This window comes from Aspergillus novofumigatus (assembly GCF_002847465.1).
Source record: "Aspergillus novofumigatus IBT 16806 chromosome Unknown P174scaffold_8, whole genome shotgun sequence".
Taxonomy (NCBI): Eukaryota; Fungi; Ascomycota; class Eurotiomycetes; order Eurotiales; family Aspergillaceae; genus Aspergillus; species Aspergillus novofumigatus.
Genome location: NW_020194281.1, coordinates 1424605 through 1446390, shown reverse-complemented (window position 1 = coordinate 1446390; position 21786 = coordinate 1424605). Strand labels below are relative to the sequence as shown.

The 21786-nt window shown below is 51.1% G+C and overlaps 10 protein-coding genes across 10 annotated transcripts; 6 read left to right on the top strand and 4 right to left on the bottom strand.

Annotated features, from left to right (window-relative positions):
* The first annotated feature begins 217 nt into the window (after nt 1–217).
* P174DRAFT_413253 (glycoside hydrolase family 2 protein) lies at nt 218–3180 on the top strand. The gene is made up of 5 exons (XM_024824339.1): nt 218–436; nt 500–1453; nt 1511–1941; nt 1994–2229; nt 2289–3180. The coding sequence occupies exons 1-5, from the start codon at nt 303–305 to the stop codon at nt 3069–3071; spliced, it is 2538 nt and encodes an 845-aa protein (XP_024678992.1). The 5' UTR covers nt 218–302; the 3' UTR covers nt 3072–3180.
* A 180-nt stretch (nt 3181–3360) lies between these two features.
* On the top strand, nt 3361–4542 carry P174DRAFT_395949 (translin family protein). Its single transcript, XM_024823711.1, has 2 exons — nt 3361–3595; nt 3688–4542. The coding sequence occupies exons 1-2, from the start codon at nt 3390–3392 to the stop codon at nt 4442–4444; spliced, it is 963 nt and encodes a 320-aa protein (XP_024678991.1). The 5' UTR covers nt 3361–3389; the 3' UTR covers nt 4445–4542.
* P174DRAFT_445324 (RPEL repeat-containing protein) lies at nt 4513–5461 on the bottom strand. Its single transcript, XM_024828306.1, has 3 exons — nt 5140–5461; nt 4960–5060; nt 4513–4876 (listed from the first exon to the last, which is right to left on the bottom strand). Exons 1-3 carry the CDS (start codon nt 5295–5297, stop codon nt 4698–4700), a joined length of 438 nt encoding a protein of 145 aa, XP_024678990.1. The 5' UTR covers nt 5298–5461; the 3' UTR covers nt 4513–4697.
* An 889-nt stretch (nt 5462–6350) lies between these two features.
* Nucleotides 6351–7686, bottom strand: P174DRAFT_377434 (uncharacterized protein; the record flags this gene model as incomplete). Its single annotated transcript, XM_024822747.1, has 2 exons — nt 6351–7495; nt 7566–7686. 2 exons carry the CDS (start codon nt 7684–7686, stop codon nt 6351–6353), a joined length of 1266 nt encoding a protein of 421 aa, XP_024678989.1.
* A 489-nt stretch (nt 7687–8175) lies between these two features.
* On the bottom strand, nt 8176–9601 carry P174DRAFT_395943 (sulfurtransferase). The gene is made up of 2 exons (XM_024823710.1): nt 8520–9601; nt 8176–8454 (listed from the first exon to the last, which is right to left on the bottom strand). Exons 1-2 carry the CDS (start codon nt 9479–9481, stop codon nt 8400–8402), a joined length of 1017 nt encoding a protein of 338 aa, XP_024678988.1. The 5' UTR covers nt 9482–9601; the 3' UTR covers nt 8176–8399.
* Nucleotides 9602–9794: 193 nt separating this feature from the next.
* P174DRAFT_377560 (anaphase promoting complex subunit 11) lies at nt 9795–10246 on the top strand (the record flags this gene model as incomplete). Its single annotated transcript, XM_024822758.1, has 3 exons — nt 9795–9936; nt 10006–10037; nt 10103–10246. 3 exons carry the CDS (start codon nt 9795–9797, stop codon nt 10244–10246), a joined length of 318 nt encoding a protein of 105 aa, XP_024678987.1.
* Nucleotides 10247–10315: 69 nt separating this feature from the next.
* On the top strand, nt 10316–11955 carry P174DRAFT_296554 (uncharacterized protein). The gene has a single exon (XM_024821610.1). The coding sequence runs from the start codon at nt 10567–10569 to the stop codon at nt 11716–11718; it is 1152 nt and encodes a 383-aa protein (XP_024678986.1). The 5' UTR covers nt 10316–10566; the 3' UTR covers nt 11719–11955.
* Nucleotides 11956–11968: 13 nt separating this feature from the next.
* Nucleotides 11969–16187, bottom strand: P174DRAFT_395934 (putative kinesin family protein (BimC)). Its single transcript, XM_024823709.1, has 5 exons — nt 15583–16187; nt 14877–15520; nt 13771–14821; nt 13267–13719; nt 11969–13218 (listed from the first exon to the last, which is right to left on the bottom strand). Exons 1-5 carry the CDS (start codon nt 16030–16032, stop codon nt 12247–12249), a joined length of 3570 nt encoding a protein of 1189 aa, XP_024678985.1. The 5' UTR covers nt 16033–16187; the 3' UTR covers nt 11969–12246.
* A 266-nt stretch (nt 16188–16453) lies between these two features.
* Nucleotides 16454–18232, top strand: P174DRAFT_413231 (UPF0183 domain protein). The gene is made up of 2 exons (XM_024824338.1): nt 16454–16585; nt 16636–18232. The coding sequence occupies exons 1-2, from the start codon at nt 16522–16524 to the stop codon at nt 18108–18110; spliced, it is 1539 nt and encodes a 512-aa protein (XP_024678984.1). The 5' UTR covers nt 16454–16521; the 3' UTR covers nt 18111–18232.
* A 139-nt stretch (nt 18233–18371) lies between these two features.
* Nucleotides 18372–21741, top strand: P174DRAFT_445317 (isoleucine--tRNA ligase ISM1). Its single transcript, XM_024828305.1, has one exon. The coding sequence runs from the start codon at nt 18509–18511 to the stop codon at nt 21539–21541; it is 3033 nt and encodes a 1010-aa protein (XP_024678983.1). The 5' UTR covers nt 18372–18508; the 3' UTR covers nt 21542–21741.
* Nucleotides 21742–21786: the final 45 nt, after the last annotated feature.

Genomic DNA, 21786 nt, shown 5'->3' with positions numbered 1-21786 from the left:
TAACCCAATTTAGAATGGGGAAGCCTCCGGTAGGATATTACCCAATTTGGCCGGCCTGCCACGTGAGGGGCGGAGAGATCTCCGTGTATCTCCTCATACTGCGAGCTCATGGAGACGTTGAGATGTTACTGTAGAGATGGAGCGGTGGCTCTAAATTCGCGGCTTCTCCCGCTGATGGGGGAATGAGGAATCAGAAGATTTCATTCATTCCTTCTCAGTCGAGGCCGGATTCTCCTGAACAACATCAAGCATCCGTTCCGGTTCCGTGAGAGAGCTCTAGTTACCTCTCCAGAACTGTCAAAATGTCGAAATTACAACAATTCCCTTTATCTAAGGGATGGAGCTTCAGAGACAGTGAAGACTCATCGGAAGAGGCGTGGATGCCGGTCCCTGTTGTGCCTTCCGTCGTCCATCAGGACCTTCAAGCAAATAACAAGTATGGCAACCTTTCAGTCGGCAATAATTGATCGAGCTGACAATTGCTTTTCCTGGGTTACAGGCTGAAGGATCCTTATATCGGATTCAACGAGCTCGAGGCAAGATGGGTCAACGAGAAATCATGGACCTACAAAACTGTTTTCCAGAAACCAGCTGCTCCTGCTGGGTCTTGCATTGTTTTAGCATTCGACGGCCTGGACACATTTGCTAAGGTCAAACTTGACGGCAACGTCATCCTCGAGAACGACAACATGTTCCTTGCTCGTCGCGTCGACGTCACCAAGGCGCTGGAAGCCGAGGGTGACCACGTTCTAGAAATCGACTTCGACTGTGCTTTTTTGCGTGCAAAGGAGCTTCGCAAGCAGGATCCCAAGCACAATTGGGCCTCCTTCAATGGCGACCCTTCCAGACTGAGTGTAAGAAAAGCTCAATACCATTGGGGTTGGGACTGGGGCCCGGTTCTCATGACTGCTGGTGTCTGGAGAGAAGTGAGACTTGAGGTTTATTCGGCAAGAGTGGCAGATCTTTGGACCGAGGTGCAACTGGCTTCAGACCATCAGAGCGCTCAGGTTACTGCTTTTGCCGAAGTAGAGTCTGCGGACTCTGCTTCACACAAGGCTTATTTCACTCTCAGCTTGAATGGCCAAGAAATCGCCAGGGAGGAGGTTGATGTTGCGGAGCATGGCACCGCCAAGGTTACCTTTGATGTCAAGGAGCCCTCACTCTGGTGGCCCCATGGCTACGGTGACGCCACCCTTTACGAAGTATCTGTGTCTCTGCACAAGGAGCAGGAGGAACTTCACCAAGTTTCCAAGAAGTTCGGTATCAGAACCGCCGAGGTCATTCAGCAGCCTGACAAGCACGGAAAGTCCTTCTTCTTCCGTGTCAATGGCGTCGATATCTTCTGTGGTGGTTCCTGTTGGATCCCAGCCGATAATCTCCTTCCCAGCATCACTGCTGAGCGATACCGCAAATGGATTGAGCTCATGGTTCATGGCCGTCAAGTGATGATCAGGTAGGCTGTGATTATTAGCCTCATCATCCTCTTGGATGCATAGCTAACAGTTAGCAGAGTATGGGGTGGCGGCATCTATGAGGACAACAGCTTCTACGACGCGTGCGACGAACTCGGTGTGCTGGTTTGGCAAGACTTTATGTTTGGCTGCGGAAACTACCCAACCTGGCCCAACCTGCTCGAGTCCATCCGAAAGGAATCTGTGTACAACGTGCGTAGGCTGCGTCATCACCCATCCATCGTCATTTGGGTTGGCAACAATGAAGACTACCAGGTTCAGGAGCAGGCAGGTCTCACTTACAACTACGAGGACAAGGACCCTGAAAGCTGGTTGAAGACCGATTTCCCTGCCCGTTACATCTATGAGAAACTCCTCCCAGAGGTGGTTCAAGAATTCTCTCCCAGTACTTTCTATCACCCTGGTAGTCCTTGGGGTGATGGGAAGACCACGTCCGACCCCACCGTCGGTGACATGCATCAATGGAACGGTACGTTCATTGCGTCCCACTTGCACTGATCCTTGACTAATACTGGCAATAGTCTGGCACGGTACACAGGAGAAATACCAGATCTTTGATACCCTCGGCGGGCGATTCAACAGTGAGTTTGGAATGGAAGCATTCCCGCACATGTCAACTATCGACTACTTTGTTGAGAACGAAGCGGACAGGTATCCTCAATCGCATGTCCTTGACTTTCATAACAAGGCCGACGGCCATGAGCGCAGAATAGCTACATACCTTGTTGAAAACTTGAGGACGGCAACAGACTTGGAGGTATGCAATGCTGCAGCCCTCGTACTCATACGTGATTTCATGACTGACTCAGAATGCAGACACACATTTACCTTACACAGGTCGTTCAAGCAGAGACAATGATGTTCGGATACCGGGGATGGCGCCGCCAATGGGGTGACGAGAGACACTGTGGTGGTGCTCTCCTCTGGCAGCTGAACGACTGTTGGCCTACAATCTCCTGGGCTATCGTGGACTATTTCCTGCGGCCCAAGCCTGCGTTCTACGCTGTTGCACGAGTACTGAACCCTATCGCAGTTGGTGTTCGTAGAGAACATCATGACTGGAGCGTGACCCACGCACAGCCACCCAAGACGAGCAAGTTCGAACTCTGGGTTGCCAGCAGCCGGCAACAAGAGGTTCAAGGCACGGTGGAGCTTAGGTTCCTTTCCATCAACACTGGCCTTGAAGTCCGGGAGCGCATTGTGCACGAGAACGTCAGCATAGTGCCCAATGGCACAACCAACCTCATTGTGGACGGACTAATCGACCATAAAGTCCACTCTGAACCTCATGTCCTTGCTGCTCGGATCTGGGTCGATGGCCAGCTTGTGGCAAGGGATGTGGACTGGCCTCAACCATTCAAGTACCTTGATCTCTCGGGTCGGGGTCTTGATGTCAAGAAGGTCTCTGAATCGGAGGATGAGCAGACGCTGCTCATCAGCACGCAAAAGCCAGTCAAGTGCCTGGTCTTCGAGGAGCGTGAGGGCGTTAGAATTAGTGACAGTGCGATGGACATTGTGCCTGGTGACGACCAGAGAGTGACCATCAAGGGCCTGAAGCCTGGTGACGCTCCACTAAAGTACAAGTTCCTTGGACAGTAGAAGGCGATTGGGATTCTGGGCAACCGCACGGCACACATATCGCAAGCGAGGCATTGCTTGCCCATTCAAAATGAGTGCTCTAACGATGAATACTGTGCATTTACCTCATACACCAATCTAGCCATGAAAATAGAATAGAATATTCCTTAAACTAAGCACTCTCCGAAGCAAAATTCGGGTGTCCTGAACGTAGATCTTATCAGATAGCTATCACCCCAATATGGTTAAGCCTACCGGAGGAATGACGACCATGACCGTCAGCCAGCGACAATTTGTACAATCACCCCAGAAACACACCAACTCCAGCAACACCACTCCATGGCAGGTAACAAGCGATCGTGGGAAGGCAATCTTGTGAACACCGAGAAGACACAGACAAACATGGCCGCAGCACCAGTCGATCAGCCTTCTACACATATTCTCTCCATGTTCGAGACCTTCCGCGACGAACTCGATCAGCACCACGACCGCCGAGAACGAGTCATAAAGACGAGCAGAGATATTACAGCCCTGAGCAAGAAGATGTTAGTTCCCTGTCTGCTCCATACCACTTACACACACACACACACTCAATGCACAGCCCAATTCGCATATGCTGACGTTTTCCAACTACCAGAATCTTTTCGTTACAACGGTTAGTCTACCGATCCAGCATCCCATACTCTCGCGACACTACTATGGAACAACCATTAACCATCCCCAGCATCCGCACAATAAAAGCCCCTATCCCCGCCCCAATCGCCAAAGAGACCAAAACCCGCTTCGACCAAATCTCCACCCTCTTCCAGAACGTCATCCCCGACGTTACCGGCCTCAACAGCTGGCGCTACCAGCGCCAACTCAGCGGCGCCATCCAGGAATTCATCGAAGCCCTCTCCTTCAACCACTACCTACAGACCCAAACCCTCATCTCCCACGCCGAAGTCGTCAAGCACGTTCCCGCTGAGATCCTCGTCACGGAGGAAGATTACCTGTTGGGCTTGTTCGATCTGACGGGTGAAATGATGCGGTTTGCGATTACGTCGCTGTCGACGGGGACGGGCGCGCAGGGGCAGGCGGATAGCGGGGGCGACGATCTAGCGGCGCGGGATATTTCTGGCACTGGTGCGAATCAGAATCTGCCGAAGCTGCCGGCCACGCAGGCGGGCATCGTGGTTGATTTGAGGGAGATGCGGTCCTCGTTCGAGTTGCTGAGTGTGCCGCGGCGGCATGCGAATAATATGTTCCGAGATATGGGGAAGAAGGTGGATGTTATGCAGAATAGTGTGGAGAAGGTTGAGCGGGCTGCGTATGGGATCTTGGTGCGTGGTAGTGAGCGGCCGTCCGGGTGGACGCCGGATCTGTCGGCGCCGGTTGATATGGAGGTTTATTGATTACTGCTGCGCGGTACAACAGATGTGGAATGCACCACATCTTTAAAAAAGATCATCGGGTTACCATGTAGGGTACTACCAACAGTCATGACATTCTCAATCTCATAAAAGCGTGTGCATCATCAAGTAAAATAAGCATAAGCATGTACGGAGGCTATTGCCGTTCCCCCCATATTCAAAGCATATACCCATCAAAAACGCCCAATTGCCCATCCCAATTCCACATCAATATAGATGTAATCCGTCAGCAGCACTACACAGCCGGGCTCCTCGGATCCTCATCTTCCGTCAAGATACCCTGCGAGATAAGCTCCTCGGGCTGTGGCCTACGCTGCAGCTTCTGGTCCAGGTTATCCGCAAGCATATGCTTCTCGAGTTCCTTTGCGTTGGCCTGCAGCGCAGGCGCGGCGTTGATATGCGGGAGGATGTTACCTATCATAAATCAATCAGCTTGCTCTACTCCGCTTCAATCGAGCATGTCTTCCATCAATTTCCGTTAGGAATGGAATACACACGTTCAACGAGCTCATCCCGATCAGGACGATGCTCGAGGTGTTTCTTCAGGCTGTCTGTTGTACGCTGGCGCGCGAGTTCTGCTTTGGCAGCCTGGAGGGATCTACGGTCCGGTAGGTCTTAGTACTTGTGCATGGCAATGTAGGATTCAGATTCGGGGCGTGGTAGTTGATATCACTTACGGCGCCACGGTAGTGTCGAGCAGGATATGTCTTTCTTTCAGATCCTGGGGGTCGGGACGACTCTGGAGGTGTTTCTCGAGAGAATTGCGACGTTCCATGGACGAGGCTGAGAGGGGACTCTCGTCGATTTCAGCGTTGGGGATGATGATATTGTCCATGGTAGTGATAGCGATACCGATAGCGGGGTGGTGATAAGTGGTGATACGGGAGGACTGAGGTATATACTTGCGGAGACTCGACTGACTACTTCCACGACAACGCAGTTACGAATCCGAGAGAACAGTTGCAATGGGATAAGAGCAGAGACTAGGCTAATAACCAGTGATGAAGAAGAACGTGATGAGGTCCGAAGTGATGATGGTGTTGACAGACATGAATGGTAGGTCAAGTGATGATGCGGAGGCCAGTTCCACGGGACCTATGAGGGTGAGTCGGCGGGGCAACAGAAGTCAACGAAGTATCAGCCCCAGTCACCCCGCATATATCAAACGGAAGACGTCGCATCAAAAAGTCTGATTTGTATGCTAATTTTCCTCACTGAATTTAGAAATGAAGGCTGGAATACGCTCATCCACTCTGACAATAAAATAAGTAAGCATCACACATGTCAATTTGTTGACCCTCGATACCGCCTCCTTCTTCCGAACCCATTCTAAGAGTGGCATCATATTGTATCCAACGAAATCAAGCAACGCAACAACTACTGCCATCTGTGTGCTTCCAGCATGGACGTGTTGAAGGGGAGGAATTAGATCTTTGGACCGTATGGCGTTGGAAAGAATGATGGATCATGGAGTACCACCTGTAAAGCGGAAACAAATTGAAGACATCAGCGTGGTCCGCACTGTAAAAGAAAGTCAACGGCATAGGAAATCATCAGATCCCCGCAGCTAGACTCGAGACCATTTCTGATGCTTCAAAACCTTTCGATCGTAGTTGCGATGCAGAATGGTGCCATCGGATCGGAACCGTGCTGTGCTCGATTCGCGATCGTCTGCCTCATTCCTGTACATGCATGCCACACGCTCGGGTGAACCCGTCTGTCTCATTCATAGGCCACCGGTCAACTTTCGAAATCCGACCAGTAGGAAGTACAGCCAATGCAGATAATTCCCTTCTCTGCTTCGAATAACAACCGTAGAGGTCTATTTTGAGAAACTTGCAGAAGCCCGGTTCGCCAGTCGGACGATTGACGAACCTTTGCCTTCCCATCAAGGAACCCAGAGCTTGCCTCGACCACGATTGCTACCACGAGAAGGTCCTCGGGATGCTCCGCGACGACCACGAGATGCGCCAGCAAGGCCACGAGCGGCCCCAGCCTGAGTGCTCAAGTCGACGGTAGGCTGTTGCTTGGCAGTGGGACCTAAGGACCGACTGAAGGAATCGGGATCGATGGGCTGCGTGGGGATCTCAACCGTACTCTCCACGGGAGCTGCGACCACTTTGGGGGCAGTGGTTTTACGGTTGGTGGTTGCGCGCGAACCCCCGCCTCTCGATACTCCTTTTCCACGGCCGCGAGGTACGAACACCAACTCATCCTCGTCACTTTCGTCCTCGTACGAGAGTAGCGATTTCGGTTCAGACACCTGAGTCTTCTCAACGTACTTGCAACGGTTCTTGTACTCTCGTTCTTCATACTGGATCGAAGTCCGCAGTTGATGAATGTTCTTGACGGCAATGCCGAACTTTTGAGCCCACAATCCCGTTACCCGATCATTTGTGACGAGAATGCAAGTCTTCGCTGCATTGGTGGCGTCGGGACTACTGTGCAGGCGCCATAGAATGGCACTGAGAAGCGGACGAAGCACCACAGGGACTGTAGGAACCACGGATCCCGAAGCAGTGCGCCGATGCCCGCTCTCATTCTTCAAGGTGGCCTCATTCTGTACTCCACCGTTTGCAACCTTGCGCAGATTGGAGTCCTCGGGACTTGTGTGCGAACTTCTCGACGAGGGCGATGAGGCAGGATTACTGTGCGTACCCGCGGAGGGAATCGACGCGGCGTCGGATTCGGTCTTGAAGTTCAGCTTGTTGAGAAGCATCTGCGACAAATCATCCGGGGCCGCGCCATTTTTCTTGGTGCTGCTCTTCATCTTCTCGGCTGGCGTCTCCAGGGGCGACTGCTCCTCCGCATCATCTCCGTTAATCGTCTCGGGCACCTCCTCAAACTCCGGTAGGAAGAACTTCTCCGCCTCTTCCCAATTTTCGTACTGCTCCATCGGGCCTTGGAGAATGACGCTATCGGCAGGAATATTATCTTTGCCGGAAGTGACTCGATCGAGAAACCGGACAGCCTCACGCGAGTTGATGGCGATCTGGGATCCGGCTCTTTTCAACGCATGCAGGCGTTCAAGGGCTGGAAAACAACAGAAAACCTAATGAGCGAGCGGGACGGAGGACGGCGTCTCGGAAATCAATGTACTTACTGTAAAGAGGGACGAAGAGGGTAATGGCGCCGCTTGTGGTCCATCTTTTGATTTCGCTGATGTTGGTGGTTAGGGCCGTTTCGTCCACGGCACAATGGAAGACCTTGCGTCCGGCCGACATGGCTCTCAATGAGTGAAGGGCGACCGGGCGCTTTGATGGAAAAATTCGAACAATCAAGGCAGGACAGCGCACTCCTACACTAGACAGCTAGCTTTGACGACCGCGACTAGGCCGCAGTGCGATGTTAGCGGGATGCTAGAACTCCCGAAGGAGGTCTGGGTAGTTGGACGGAGGCGGAGGACTGGGAATGTGGGGGGCATGAATGAACTGAATCCATGTCGTAGAACCAGCCAGCAAGGACAGCTAAGATGCGTGCAATTTATACTTACAAGAGAACACTGTTTCACAAGTAGAGCTCATCAGCAGCATCTTGTGGTCTTGAATAATAATGAATGTGAACGTTAGTGAGCCCAAGAGAGGGAGTGTAACTGCATCCTACAGCGGCGGATCAACTCGAAGCCGCGGAGAATTAGTCGATCAGAACTTTTGACTAAGCACTAGAGCGCTAAGTTACCCTGTAGACGGTGATGATGTGACCCAGAAGGAAACCGCCATCCTTACCCGACACATTATGCTAAAGATTCTAGATAAATAGGACTATGCACATTATTTTTTCCCTGTATTACATTCTATCGCACAGCAGTGAAGCTCTAAGTTCTTCGTGTGTGTTAGCGCTCTAACGCAAGCCGATATGTATTCAAGGCAAGAGAACAGAAATGCTGTCATACAAATCCTTCAAGACCGTATCATGGCCACAATAAAAAAGGGTCTCCTCAGGTCGCCTTCTTAATTAGACCCTCCGAGTCGTTGACACGCTGTGCCCATTCACTAATCGCGAAGTGTCAGCGTTTGAACTCACAACCACAAGGCAAAGGAAAGAGAAAGATACTTACGTCCAGCTCCCGTCGTAAACCCTCCGAAGACTGGGATTTCCATACTCTGCGACATTCAAAGCAGTTTCAATGATACTGGCCGTCACGCCGGTCCCGCATGTGCTGATGATGGACTTGGTTTCATCGACTTCGTGTTTCTGAAAGACCTTGCGCAGCTCTTCAGGAGAAAGATATGTCTTTGTTTCAGGGTCAAGAAGTTCCTGGAAAGGCAAGCTCCTGGAGCCAGGGATATGTCCCGAAGACAACCCCGGGCGCGGTTCGGGATCAGTACCCGCCCATCGTCCGTAAGATCGAGCATCCAGGATCTCAACCTCCTTTGACCCTTCCTTTCGGTGTTCCTTGGCGATCTCCTTCAACTCCCGGTACGGAATAACCAGCTTAGAGTCGAATTGTGGGAGTGGGTAGCTGGTCTTCTCCACAGGCGCTGGCTCCCCAGTCTCTGTCGGATAGCCTTCACGAACCCACAGCCTGTAGTTGTTGAGGACATGAACCCTGGGATGCCCAAATACTCGTAAGGTCCAGCCAACACGAGGGGCGCTGAAGATACCAAGCTCTTCCGTATCGTAAACAACAACCTCGTCGTCGCGTCGAATGCCAAGCTCGCTCATCGCCTCGGCAAACGTTTCCACAGTAGGAAGCATATGCGGGTAGGGAGATTCAGAGTCCTTGATCGCGTCTAGATCGAAAAATCGTGCCTGAGGGATTCGATGCTTTCGAAAAGCATCAATGCCTTTGCGGCCCTGGGGGTCATTGGGCATAAACCACGCGGCACATAGAGGGATTACGCGCGGAGAAGTGGAGATCTTCGTGGTTGGATTCTTCTTCAAAGCTTCATTGAGTTCCCTGGGTGACACGAGGTAGGAAGAGAATGAGATCTGGCGACTCTGATGCTGAGAAATAGCCATGGTAGGACGCATCAAGCGAGTCGGTGAGGGAACGCTACGAAGAGTCGCAAAAGCCATACTCGCGACGAGTTCTCAGGTGGGAATAATCGATAAAACAATTCACATACCGAATGACGAATATCGTGATCAAATTAGGTCAGTAAACCTCGACAAACTGGGTAGACTGTAGAGGGAAGTGTACGGATGGTGGGGAGTCTTTTCCATCCAGTTATCTAGGCGTGCGGAGTCGGCCATTGCTTCTCCGCCATGTGAAAGAGGTAAACAACTCCGCGCTTATCGTCGCAACTCCGCTAAGATACCTGCAAGCTGCGTATCTTGTTACCCAGTTGAAACACAGCGTTCGTACAACAAAGAAGACAGACTCGTCAAGATGAAAGTTACTATCAAAGAATGGAATGCCGTCGCTACCTGGCGCTGGGATATGCCCGAGGACGACGTCTGTGGTATATGCCGTGTTCAATTTGACGGAACATGCCCAACCTGCAAATTTCCGGGAGACGACTGCTCACTTTGTCAGTTATCTTCCTACTCGAGTTTTGGCGACGAGACATAATGCTGATCTGTAACTCTACATCCTGCAGTACTCGGAAAATGCGGCCACTCTTTCCATATGGTGCGATTGTGGATCTTTTTGTCCTCATTCTATGAAGCCGCTAACTGGATCACTTTCCTGAACAGCATTGCCTTATGACTTGGATTCAACAGGAGTCTTCGAAAGGATTGTGCCCAATGTGCAGACAAAGTATGTACACTGCTGCTCCTGTTCTTGATGTTATGCTAATGGACTGTACAGAGTTTGAGTGGAAGCAAAATGACGAGTGAGGATGATGATATTGTCGACTTTCTGTTTTTAAGCCTTGTGATTCTATGGCAAGCGGAGTGTTAGGAGTTCTGATGTACATGATACCCTCGTTGTTTCCTTTGTCTCTTTCTTCATGACTGCGAAAGCTGCTCTACTCATATGACGCTTTTTCAACGGCTGTGCCTTGCAAGTCACCTGACTTATCGATAAGGAGTCGGCGCCCCCAACCATGTGATGATGATGAGCCATTCCGTAGCTTGAGACAGATTCTCGTTGACCAGGCCAAATCAAACCACTCCAATATCATCCCGAACTCAAGGATGTAGCTGCGCCGCTGGAGATGTCTTTGCCAACACAAACCACATCCCCCACCCAATACTCATCCTCTCCTCAACACGCCTCCCGAGGATTCTCCGGTCCCAAAACACTATCACGACCACAGAGCCTTGATCGACCTCCTACCGCGCAACGAGTCAGCCACTCCCCGGAGCAGCAAACAACCTACGATGTAGCTGGCGATATCTCATCTCTACAACCCGGGGATGATGACCATCATGAAACAAGTTCCGTTTGGCACCCATCATTTCAGCCCTTCTTCACGCTCATAGAGGATGCAAACACCTCCGAATACCACCACCCAGCAGTCCACTACATCTTCTCCGACGACGACACAGACATCGTAACGGAAGCAGCTCTACGCGCCCTGGAAACGGAGCAAGATATCTCTCCCGATTCTTCAAAAGGGAAAGCAAAGTCAGCCAACAATCAACCACCGACGCAGCAGCAGGACGCCGTGCGGAACGAAACTGCGCTCCCGGAGGACGATGAACCCCCAGCCCCAAAGAAGGAGCCCCTCCTGCCCCCTCCGATCCCCGGCGTTCGCGACAACTACATAATCCTCGACATGGAGCTCGCTAATCCTGACTATGCGAAACAATTGAGCTCGGATGCGGCTCGCGCTGCCGGCACGGCCGGTATGAGGTCCATATCCACTTCGCCGGTCGCTCAGGGAACACTCCTGCACCAGCAGTCGCCATCTGGGCCACATGGGTTCCTCCCGGCCCAGCCTCAGTTCAACGTTGTGTCCGCACATAGCCTGACACCAGCATGGCAAGTGCTCAGCACGCAAGTCGTACCAGCACCGACTTTCGAGAATAATGCTTCAGGCGAGCAACCGTCAATCGGTGGCTTGATGCTCAAGATCCGCGGTACCTCTGGTCTGCCTGTGACGATGGTTGGAAAGGATAGAGACAAGGAAAGGGGAAGTCAACGACTGGAAGATATGATGGAGCAGTTTGGGAAACGCCTAGGCGAGCTCAGGCAGGTCATCGAGGCTGGAGAGCAGGTTCAGCCTACCCAGGATGCTCTGTTTGAAGGAGAAGAAGTGCTGGGGGGTGTAGATGCCAATGCTGTTTTGGATAAACACCCTCGTGAACAGATGGATGGCCATAGCAATACCAAGGATGAGACAGGCGACACCAGCAGTATCTGACGTCGCAGAACGGTTTAATATAATTAAGAAACAGTGCGACGGCTCCGTATATCAGCTCTCCTGTTAGATGAGTTTATTGTATCGTTGTGATCGACCTCGTTTGACACAAATACCTCAGGTGTGTTTTTATCATGGTCAAGTCCCTGATATGTGGTCATTACATCCCACCTAGAATAACTTACGTTTGTGATCGAGGTAGCACCAATCAAGCACCGTTTCACGAAGGTCAGGACCTGGAAAAGCTGGGTATGTATTGAAATCGATTTTAAACGCGATGGAATCCACGCAATTGTTGGGTTGCAAAACAATATAGCGACCAAAGTCCGAGAAATCGACGAAGTACAAAAAACAGACAATGCACGGGTAGCCAAGGTTCTGTACACAAACTATAGATCGAATATTCCATCAGAGACCGAAAAGTAGAAATCACACCGGAAACGCCGTCACGACTCATGCAACCAGGGGTATCAGAGCAAGAATGACAGGGTAACAACTATCTGCATCGGATGCGCATACAAAATGAAAGTTTCAGTCGGAGGGTTGTTGGTTTCTGAGCCTTCGTCCGCGCGATCCTGGCAGAGGAACATTTTCTCTGCCTTCCATCATCCCGGCCATTTTCTTTGTCAGCATCTTCTGAGGAAGCTTGTTATCAGTCACACCAGAGCTGGAGCAGTGTCTTTTGGCGGGCGGGGCGTCAGCTTCCTCAATCACTGCTGATTTGTCGGTGGACAAGGATACCCGGCCGTTTGCTGCTATGGAAGACTTGGATTGAGTGGCGGTTGAATCATCATCAGTGTCACACGCTAGTTGTTTTGCGACGATGTTTGCGTCGACTTCCCTAAGACCAGTGTTGAGAGGAGTCGCGGTAGTGGACGGAGGTTGCTGGGCTCCTACCTCGTCCTCAACATCGTGGTAGACGAAGCCTTTTAATGGAGTTCCGGTAGAACTGTCCAGAGAAGAAACAGAAGCGCTCGGCTCAGCGTTGCTAAATGGCAGGGCCTCAAGCTCCTTGGAGGTTCTCATCCTTTTGACTAAGGCATCGTGCGCCTCGGTTCGAGGCAGAGTGGTTGGATACTCATAACGCCTCTTTTGAGGAGTGATGCCGGTTGGAATATACTCTTGAAGAGGGCGTTCTCGAATGTTGGTGCGAAGCTCCGACAAGGGTTTCTGAACTTCGTCGGACAGAGGCAGCGTCAATTCCCGAAGGTTCTCCATTTGTTGATTCGCGTCCTCCTGCAAACAGGTGGTTCGGTCACGAGAACCGGCTAGGTGTTCTTCATATGCTGCGTAGGATTGTTGGGCATTGGACGCCATGCTCTGTAAGCTAGTCATGTGGGCGTCGCAGTACTGGCCATTCTGTGCTCGTGCCTTGGCGACGAAATCATCCAATGTGCCCATCTGTCTACTCATGTCCTTCATCTGGGCATCCACGATCCGGACGGTCTCCTCGTGCACTGACTCGGTGACTTTCTGGATGGATGCGTTGCGTTGATCGAATGTCTGCGAAATCAGTATTGACACATCTCTAATTAAGCGGTGGGTTCTTACCTCCCAATCATGCTGCATCTTGGTCTTGAATTCATCTCGAGATGCAATGACATCTTTGGCAAATTGCTCCGACTTGAATACCCATTCATCAACCTGCCGATCGTAGTGCGCCGTTGCTTGTTCCAAGGAGTCACCCGAAGACATGATGTCAGTCCGCACACACTCAACTCTGCCCTTCAAACGACCGAATTGTCTCTGGCGAGATTCGTCAATCAATGACCTGATTTGTGACATGAGGTGATCCCGTTCCGCTTCAGCGTGGGCATTTTCCTCTTCCATGGTTTGGGCTAAATGCGCTGAAGCCCTGCGATTCGCCTCCACCGCCTGCTGATTAGCCTCCTGCAGTTGTAGGCGAAGCTGATTGATCTCAGCTTTTTGGCTATTGACGTGGGCTACCATGTCCTCAAACATGGATTTCAAATCTTTCCCGAGAGTGCTGTAAGATGCGTGGAGCTATGTCGGTTAGCACATGGCACTTGCTTGCAACACGAGAATCCAGCTCACCTGGGCATGAAACTCTGAGAACTCGCCGATGACCTCCTTCGAGATACGGGCTGCCGCCGCTGACAGACCATTCAAACCCTCTCCGACCCTACCTTTGACTTCCTCGCGCAGAATCTTAATCTCTTCGAGGACGTTGTTCATCTGATCATGAGAATCGGAAGTCTGAGCCTGAGCCTCCCGTAGCGCTTTGTCGAAAGAGAGGTTGAAATTGCGAACTTCTTCTTCAGTTGACTGGAATTGGGTCAATTCGCCCTCGACAAAAGTATTGATCTTCGTGACGAAGTGCTCAGCGAGCTTCGAGTGTCGGTCTAAGAACGTCCCGACCCTACTGTCGACCATGCTTGTCACGTCAGCAACTTCGTCTACAGAAGTCTCCCATTTCTCCCGATTTGTTTGCTCGAGGTCTGCTTTCCGTTCTAGTTTCGCATGCAACCCTTCCACATCACCAACTGTCTTTTCCAATGTCGATACTAAATCGGACCCAATATTGCGCAGTTGGGCTTCCGTATCCTGATGGGCTTTGCGTAACATTTCTTCCTCTTCGAGAGTGGCTCTTGTATCCTTCAAAACAATTTCCGTTTTCTCGAGGATATCATTGGTCTCGTTCAACGCAGCACGGGTATCCTCATGATCCCTCTTGAGGTTGTTAAAGTTGCTGGTCAACGTGAATAGCTCTTTAACCTTGTTCCGTAGGCTAGACTCCATGGACTCGATCTTGGCTCTTTGTTCCTCATTGACAATTCTTCGGGATTCGCTCTCCATCGTCATCTGCTCATAGGCATCGGGTGTCATGTAAACACCGTTCCTATGTCTTGTGGCGATAAGTTCCCCTTTGAGCTTCTCTATTTCTAGTGTGAACTCTCGAAGAAGAGTCTTTTTCGCCATATAGTTGATCTGAGGTTTATTGCGGATGTTCTTGGCCCGGAATGCGTAGTCCAGCGTGGATATGGTCTCTTCAAGATTGCTACGGGAGGGCGAGATTGTGGCAATTATGCATGTTTTTGTTCGCCCGCCGAGAGAGTCTTGCAATAACCGCGTCAGTTTTGATTCTCTGCTTGCAGTTAGCTTCCTCTTCTCCAAAGAGACCTTGAAAAAGTGTCGCGTACCTGTATGGGATGTGCGGGCTTTTATCCACCAGCGCATTGATCACACGGCCAAGAGTGAGCAGGGATTTGTTGATCAAACCAGCCTCCGTAGCTCGCTTATTCTCAGCACCGCTGCGCTGGATATTCTCACTACCAGCCAGGTCGACCAGGTTGAGCTTTCCAGAGCTGATGTAGTCATCACCGTTCTCAGTGGTCCTTTTGGTATAGACCGTAATTGTGAAGATCGTGTGACTTCGAGAGCTCAGGTCGTTGCATTTGGTGGCAGCGACTTGGCGTTTGTGGCTGCCAAGCTGAAGTAGTTTAATACCAGCAGATGCCGAGTCAATCCACGTTTCTTCCATCCCTTGCACAAGTGTGCTGCCGCTGGTGCCCTTTTTCTCGTTCTCGAAGATCTTCAACCTTGGGTTCTCCTCAGCTGAAAGCAAGTCGCGCAACTCTTCGTTGTAAAGCTCAATGAAAGAGCATTTTACCGTGCTTTCCGTATCCTCGAGCTTGTGGAACAACGAGTACAAAACACGTGGTATAACACCAGCATTGTCGGATAGTATCCCAAGAGTGTCTGTCATATCACCCGACATGGTGTATGTTTTGCCCGTTCCTGTCTGCCCGTATGCGAAGACAGTACAGTTGTAACCCGCGAGCATCTGCTTCCATTAGCTGGTCGACTTCTTGCTATTTTTCACAAGGTTGGCAGTAAGTAGCTGACCTCATTCACAATTGGAAGAACAACGTCCTCGTATACAGTGACCTGATCAGCCGCAGCCGAGAAGACTTTGTCGAAAGTGTAAGCTTTATTCGAGACTGCATTCGGGCCCATTGACAGCTCCACAGTCTTTCCCTTTGCTCCCTCGGTCAATACTACCACGCCGCTGTTTTCCTTGATTTCGCGATCATTACGCCCACGGCACCGTACAACCACGTGAATACTCGTGTCCTCGTTAATCTCGCGCTCATAATCTCTCTGATTCCTTATCGCAGAGATGCTGGCCGTGTCGCTCGGTGACTTCAGACGAGAGGCGTTCGGGGCAGAAGCTTTCGCCGGTATCGCCGATGATGTTCTTCTCTCAGTCGCTGACGAGGTCGGGCGCCGTGTTGCTTGTCGCGTACCCGTCCTCCTGGTGGGCAGGCCGGAGGCAGGCCGTTGGGGGCCGGCCATGGTGAAAGGTCAACGAGCAAATTATTCCGATAGATCAAAACAAGAAAACAATAGCTATCGGAGATGAGTAGGCTAGCAATCTAGCAAGAAAATTTTTTGGTTGGTTGCTGGATGCCGGCAAGTTGTCTGTCTCTATAGAGATCAAAGTAATTAGGCCAACGTTTGTTGTGGCTCGACGGAGACTGGAAAAGGAAAATGTAAACAAACCCGCATGTTGCGCACGCGGCGATAAATGGTCTGTGCTCCAGGGGGTCATCCGCCCCTCTCACATGATCCGATGTGGTCTCAGCCTGTCCATCTACATACAAATCTGTAACCTATCTACTCATCATCATCGTATCCTGTCATCTCAATCACATCTGAACCGACATCTCAAGTATTATTTGGTGATTTACCTTACGTTGTCTATCTGTGGAGAGACGCTCTGTACGCGTGCAAGCGGCTTCACTCATATGTATACCTCATGATGAGAATCGGTCCCTGATCACCATGACCGCCCCGAGAGCTCCCACGCAGGCCCAGATATCACCTGGGAAGGGACTGGGCTTCATCAGCATGTTCTCCTCTGTTACTCTCTTTCTCTATAGAGCTAATCTTGAATAGCGCTTGGTGCTTCCCTCCACAATGTTTTAACTCGTGTAAAATCACATCCACACCTCTACCCCGCAGTCGATCTTGCCTACTCCTCATCCGATCCCCTGCGGAAGCCAGTCATCCTACAGCTACCTTCAAATGGCCTTCGCCTGCGTTTTGATGGACCCGATCAAAGGCTACGGCTTATTGAGGTGCTAGACTTCTCGAAAATCACTTTGGTTTACAAAAACCAAGAAGTAATGAAGGGCGTGAAACCACAAGAACAAGCCGTTTCGCAACAAGGTCCCAGTTTTCGTCATATCTACAATCGCCTCTTCGGGCCCTCCTACCCGGGCGAATATACACCTCCAGGTGATGGCCATTCACCATATGGGACATATGTGCTCTCGTATCCAGGGGTTGCGTTTTCGTTCCCTCTACAGAACTCGGCATGGTCAGAGCAATGTGATTTTGTAGCACTGCTTTCTTCATCGGCAGCTTTACCAGCGACATCCATGGCTATATTCCAGGGCGTCTCATGGCCGGAGGCTAGGGATAAGCTATTCTCGCAGCAGCCGCAATATCCTCGCTCTCCAGCGCTAAGTGGCAAGAACCGTGATCTCCTCTCGGATGAGATTGAAGAGTTCATCATCTTCGGCGCCGGCAAGATGGAGGTAATCCGCAGGTCTAGTCCTCCTACTAGTATCACGCTGTCAGAGACGACTCCACAGGATCTTATTGCTGAGTTTGGACCACCTGATGCTATCTATCGGAAGAATGACCGGAGAATATCGATTCACCGGGCAGCCGGTAATAATAGTGCAGCAGATGCACTGCACATGAGCCCTTCCCCAGGTAGGGGGATCGATGTCACTGACACAGATCAATCTTCGATCAACAGCGTCACTGATGACTCAGATGAGGAGATCTCCCCGGTCAATAATATTGACCCTTCATCGCTCCCTACCGAATGCTTCTTCAATTATTTCCATCACGGTTTCGATGCCTTTATCTCGTATCCCACTGTCGTCGGCCCTGCGTTTCCGGGATCTGATTTGTCCGACGCATCGCCTCCACCACCTTCTTCCCAACTCGTCGTCACTAAGATCATACTGCACGGAAATATTCCAGGCTCATATCCCTTTAACCGTCATCGACGCAGTCGTTGGACGATCAGTCTCGATCCGGCAGGTGATGTCGTGACGTCCGAGACCCCGTACGACGCAATTTCTGAGAAGTTGAGGGAGGTCTGGAAAGGATCTTATGCAAGCACTGCAGAGGAGCGGGCTCTACAACGGCCCATGGTGCTGAATCGCGGCTGGGGGGACAGTCCTGAGAGTAGTGTCGAGTTCCTCGGTGGTTGGGAGGAAACTACTACCAGAGGACAACGGAACGGTCATGATAGTCACGATGGGGGCTTGGGTAACACAGAATTATTCGGCTTTCCCGGGTTACTATTTGAAGTGATGAAGAATGGGGCTGTGAGCTGCTTGACCGTATATTGATTGCTGCTTGGGATGGTATAGACTTCAGTCTGGAATTTGCCTATCAAGTCCGACATCACTTCATGAGTCACGACATACGAGTCACGATGTTGCCAATTAGATGATACCTTAATTATTTTTTCAATGGGATTACCTTTTATAATTGAAGTTAATGGTCTTTTCCCCAAAAATATTCGTCATTTTGGTAAATCTGCAAAGGGTCGACATAGTAGGGTATATATATCAACTTTGGAGGTCCAGGCACTAAAGCTCTAGTGTTACCTCCGATGGGCCCCGATCTGTCGGGGATGGATCCCCATAATTATTTTTCATCTGTCTCCGCTCATAACTCCAACCCAGATCTTCAACGCGACCAACTTCAACCTCACCTCCGAGGCGGGATATGCTTCAGCGGTAGTATGCCGGAATTGCCGCGGTCGCTCACTCGGTCCTGGTCGTCGACGCTGAAACTCCCCAAGTCAACCTTCCCCGCACGCGTGACGCCGGCCGACCAGACAAAGTACCTACAGCGATGCACCGACGAGCTCTACGCCTGGCAGCGCCGTGAAAGGCCCGCTGACCGACCATTTGTATTGCATGATGGACCACCATACGCAAATGGCGACCTTCACGTCGGACACGCGCTTAACAAGATATTGAAAGATATAATTTGCCGAGTGCAGCTGGCTAAAGGGAAGCGCGTTCGGTATGTGCCAGGATGGGATTGCCATGGATTACCCATCGAGCTCAAGGCGCTTGAGCTTCAGAAAGAGCTTGGAAACACCGGGGGATCTATCGGTGCTGCTGCTATCCGAAAAGCTGCACGTAAGCTGGCAGGGCGGACAGTCAAAGAGCAGATGAAAGGCTTTCGAAGCTTCGGCGTGATGGCCGACTGGGACGGCCATTGGAAAACTATGGATAAGGAATTCGAGAAGAGACAACTTGGTGTTTTTCGTGAGATGGTGGATAAGGGATTGATCTATCGAAGGTTCAAACCTGTCTACTGGTCTCCGTCTACCGGGACAGCGCTTGCAGAAGCCGAATTGGAATACAAAGATGATCATGTTTCCACCGCGGCCCTAGTCAAATTTCCTCTGGTCTCAGTCCCGCCACAATTGGCTCAGGACCCTTTGATACAGCTTAAGGACCTCAGTGCCGTTATTTGGACTACGACGCCTTGGACCCTGCCCGCCAACGCTGTGATCGCTGTTCACGAATCCTTGGATTATATGATCGTTCAGTCGGATACTCACGGGCAGCTTATTGTCGCTCAATCGCGGTTTGAATACCTGGAACATATGTTGAAGGAGGATCTGACTGTTATCATCCCATCTATTCGTGGGTCAGAGCTAGCAGAGCAGACAAAGTATCGACCGCTTTTCAAGTCAACCGACGCGGAACCGCAGCCGATCATAGCTGGGGATTTTGTCACTGCCGATTCTGGATCAGGACTTGTGCATTGTGCCCCTGGTCATGGTATGGACGACTATGAAGCTTGCGTTCCTCGTGGCATCCCTGCCTTTGCTCCTGTTGATGACCATGGTAAATTCACCGACAAGGCCATGCCCAGTGACCCAGCAAGGCTGAGTGGAAAAAGTGTCCTGGGGGAAGGGACAGCCGCTGTGCTCGAGTACATTGAGTCGCAAGGCTACCTGCTGGCAAAACATCAGTACGAGCATAAGTATCCTTACGATTGGAGGTCCAAGCTGCCGATCATCATCCGAGCAACTGAACAATGGTTTGCGGATGTGGCAGATATCCGTAACAGCGCTGTAAAAGCCTTGGATGATGTCAGATTCGTCCCTAGTTCCGGAAAGCAACGACTGGAGAACTTTGTCAAGAACCGTAGCGAATGGTGCATTTCACGCCAACGTGCCTGGGGTGTCCCAATTCCCGCCCTTTATAATCGGGCCACAGGCGATGCTGTGCTCACCCGGGACAGCGTCTCGCACATCATGTCTGTGATCGAGGAACGAGGCATAGATGCATGGTGGACTGACGATATGAATGACCCTGCGTGGATTCCGCCGACACTGCGAGAAGAGTCTGGACCCGGCTACAGGCGCGGCACTGATACCATGGATGTGTGGTTCGATAGCGGTACAAGTTGGACAGAGATCGACACGCCTCCACGCGATGGATACCCTGCGGATGTTTACCTGGAAGGCACCGACCAGCACCGCGGCTGGTTCCAGTCCGGGCTTCTCACATACATTTCCCATCAGCTTGCCCCAGGGCAGACTGCTACTCCTCGAGCACCATTCAAGAATCTCGTCACTCATGGATTTACTCTCGACGAGGAAGGACGCAAGATGAGTAAGTCCATTGGGAATGTGATTCACCCACAGTCGATCATGGACGGAACTCTTTTGCCCCCTCTTAAGCCGAGAAAAGGCAAAGGGAAGCAACAAGAAAATAAAGAGCCAGTGTATGATGCTCTGGGACCTGATGCACTTCGAATGTGGGTTGCAAGCAGTGACTATACACGGGACGTTGTGATTGGAAAACAAGTGCTTCAGACCGTCAACACCAGCCTACACAAATTCCGTGTGACTTTCAAGCTCCTTCTGGGTGCTCTGTCAGATTTCCGGCCACAGGACCAACTTCAATACAGCCAGTTGCAGCAGGTGGACCGCATGGCGCTTTTGCACCTGTCCGAGATGGTCCTCGCCTGTCAAAAAGCATGCGAGAATTTCGAGTTCTACAAGGCTGTGAACGCAATGAACCGGTGGGCCAATCTTCAATTTTCGGCCTTCTACATGGAGACGATCAAGGACCGTCTCTATACCTATGGTGAGAGCAGCACCAGCAGACGCGCCGCTCAGACGACCTTGTTCCACATCTATAACTACCTTCAGGAAATACTGGCTCCTATCACGCCCTTGCTTGTGGAAGAGACCTGGGAACATACCCCAGAAGCCATCAAGCTGCAATGCGGGCATCCCTTGAAGCGTGTAGCCTCGACACCTCCTGTCGAGTGGTTGAACCAGTCTCTTGAGGCAGATTATCAGGATATCGCAGGGGTCAGTTCGGTCATCAAAGCTCTACAGGAGCAAGCGAGAGGCAAGAAGCAACTAGGCTCTTCTCTTCAGTCCTTCGTCCATATCGTATTACCTGAGGGCAATTCGACCGGATCCGCCTTGAAACGCAACCTGTCGGAGCTCAATGATATGTTCGTTGTCTCTTCAGTTACGCTCGGTGCGCACGGAGAGCCTGTCCCGGCTTCCATTCTTGACGCAGAGTGGCAGTACAGCGACGCGTATGAACTTCCCAGCGGAGGAAAGGGAACTGTGTACATCTACACGCCGCAAGCGGATAAGTGTCCTCGTTGCTGGCGTTATGTTGTCCCAGAGCCTCAGGCTGATGGCACACTGTGCAATCGTTGCGAGGATGTTGTGCGAGACCTTGATGCGTCAACTTCTGGCGAGACTGTTACTAATGGCACTGCCTAATTTCTTTTCTGACCCTTGCGTCTGATTCTTATTCGTCTATTCGGCTCTTAGCCGAGTCTAGGTAGCCATGTACTATGGTTTCCGGAGCTTGATTATGTTCAGTAACCTCCCTCCATTTCTGGTTCCAAATTTAGGTAGTATTACAACGGATGTGGACCCCGCATCACGTCAGGGATTGAAATGATACCTAGCCTACGAGAGTTATGTAAATGGGATCTTGATGTTTTTAGTTACAGAACGCAAGG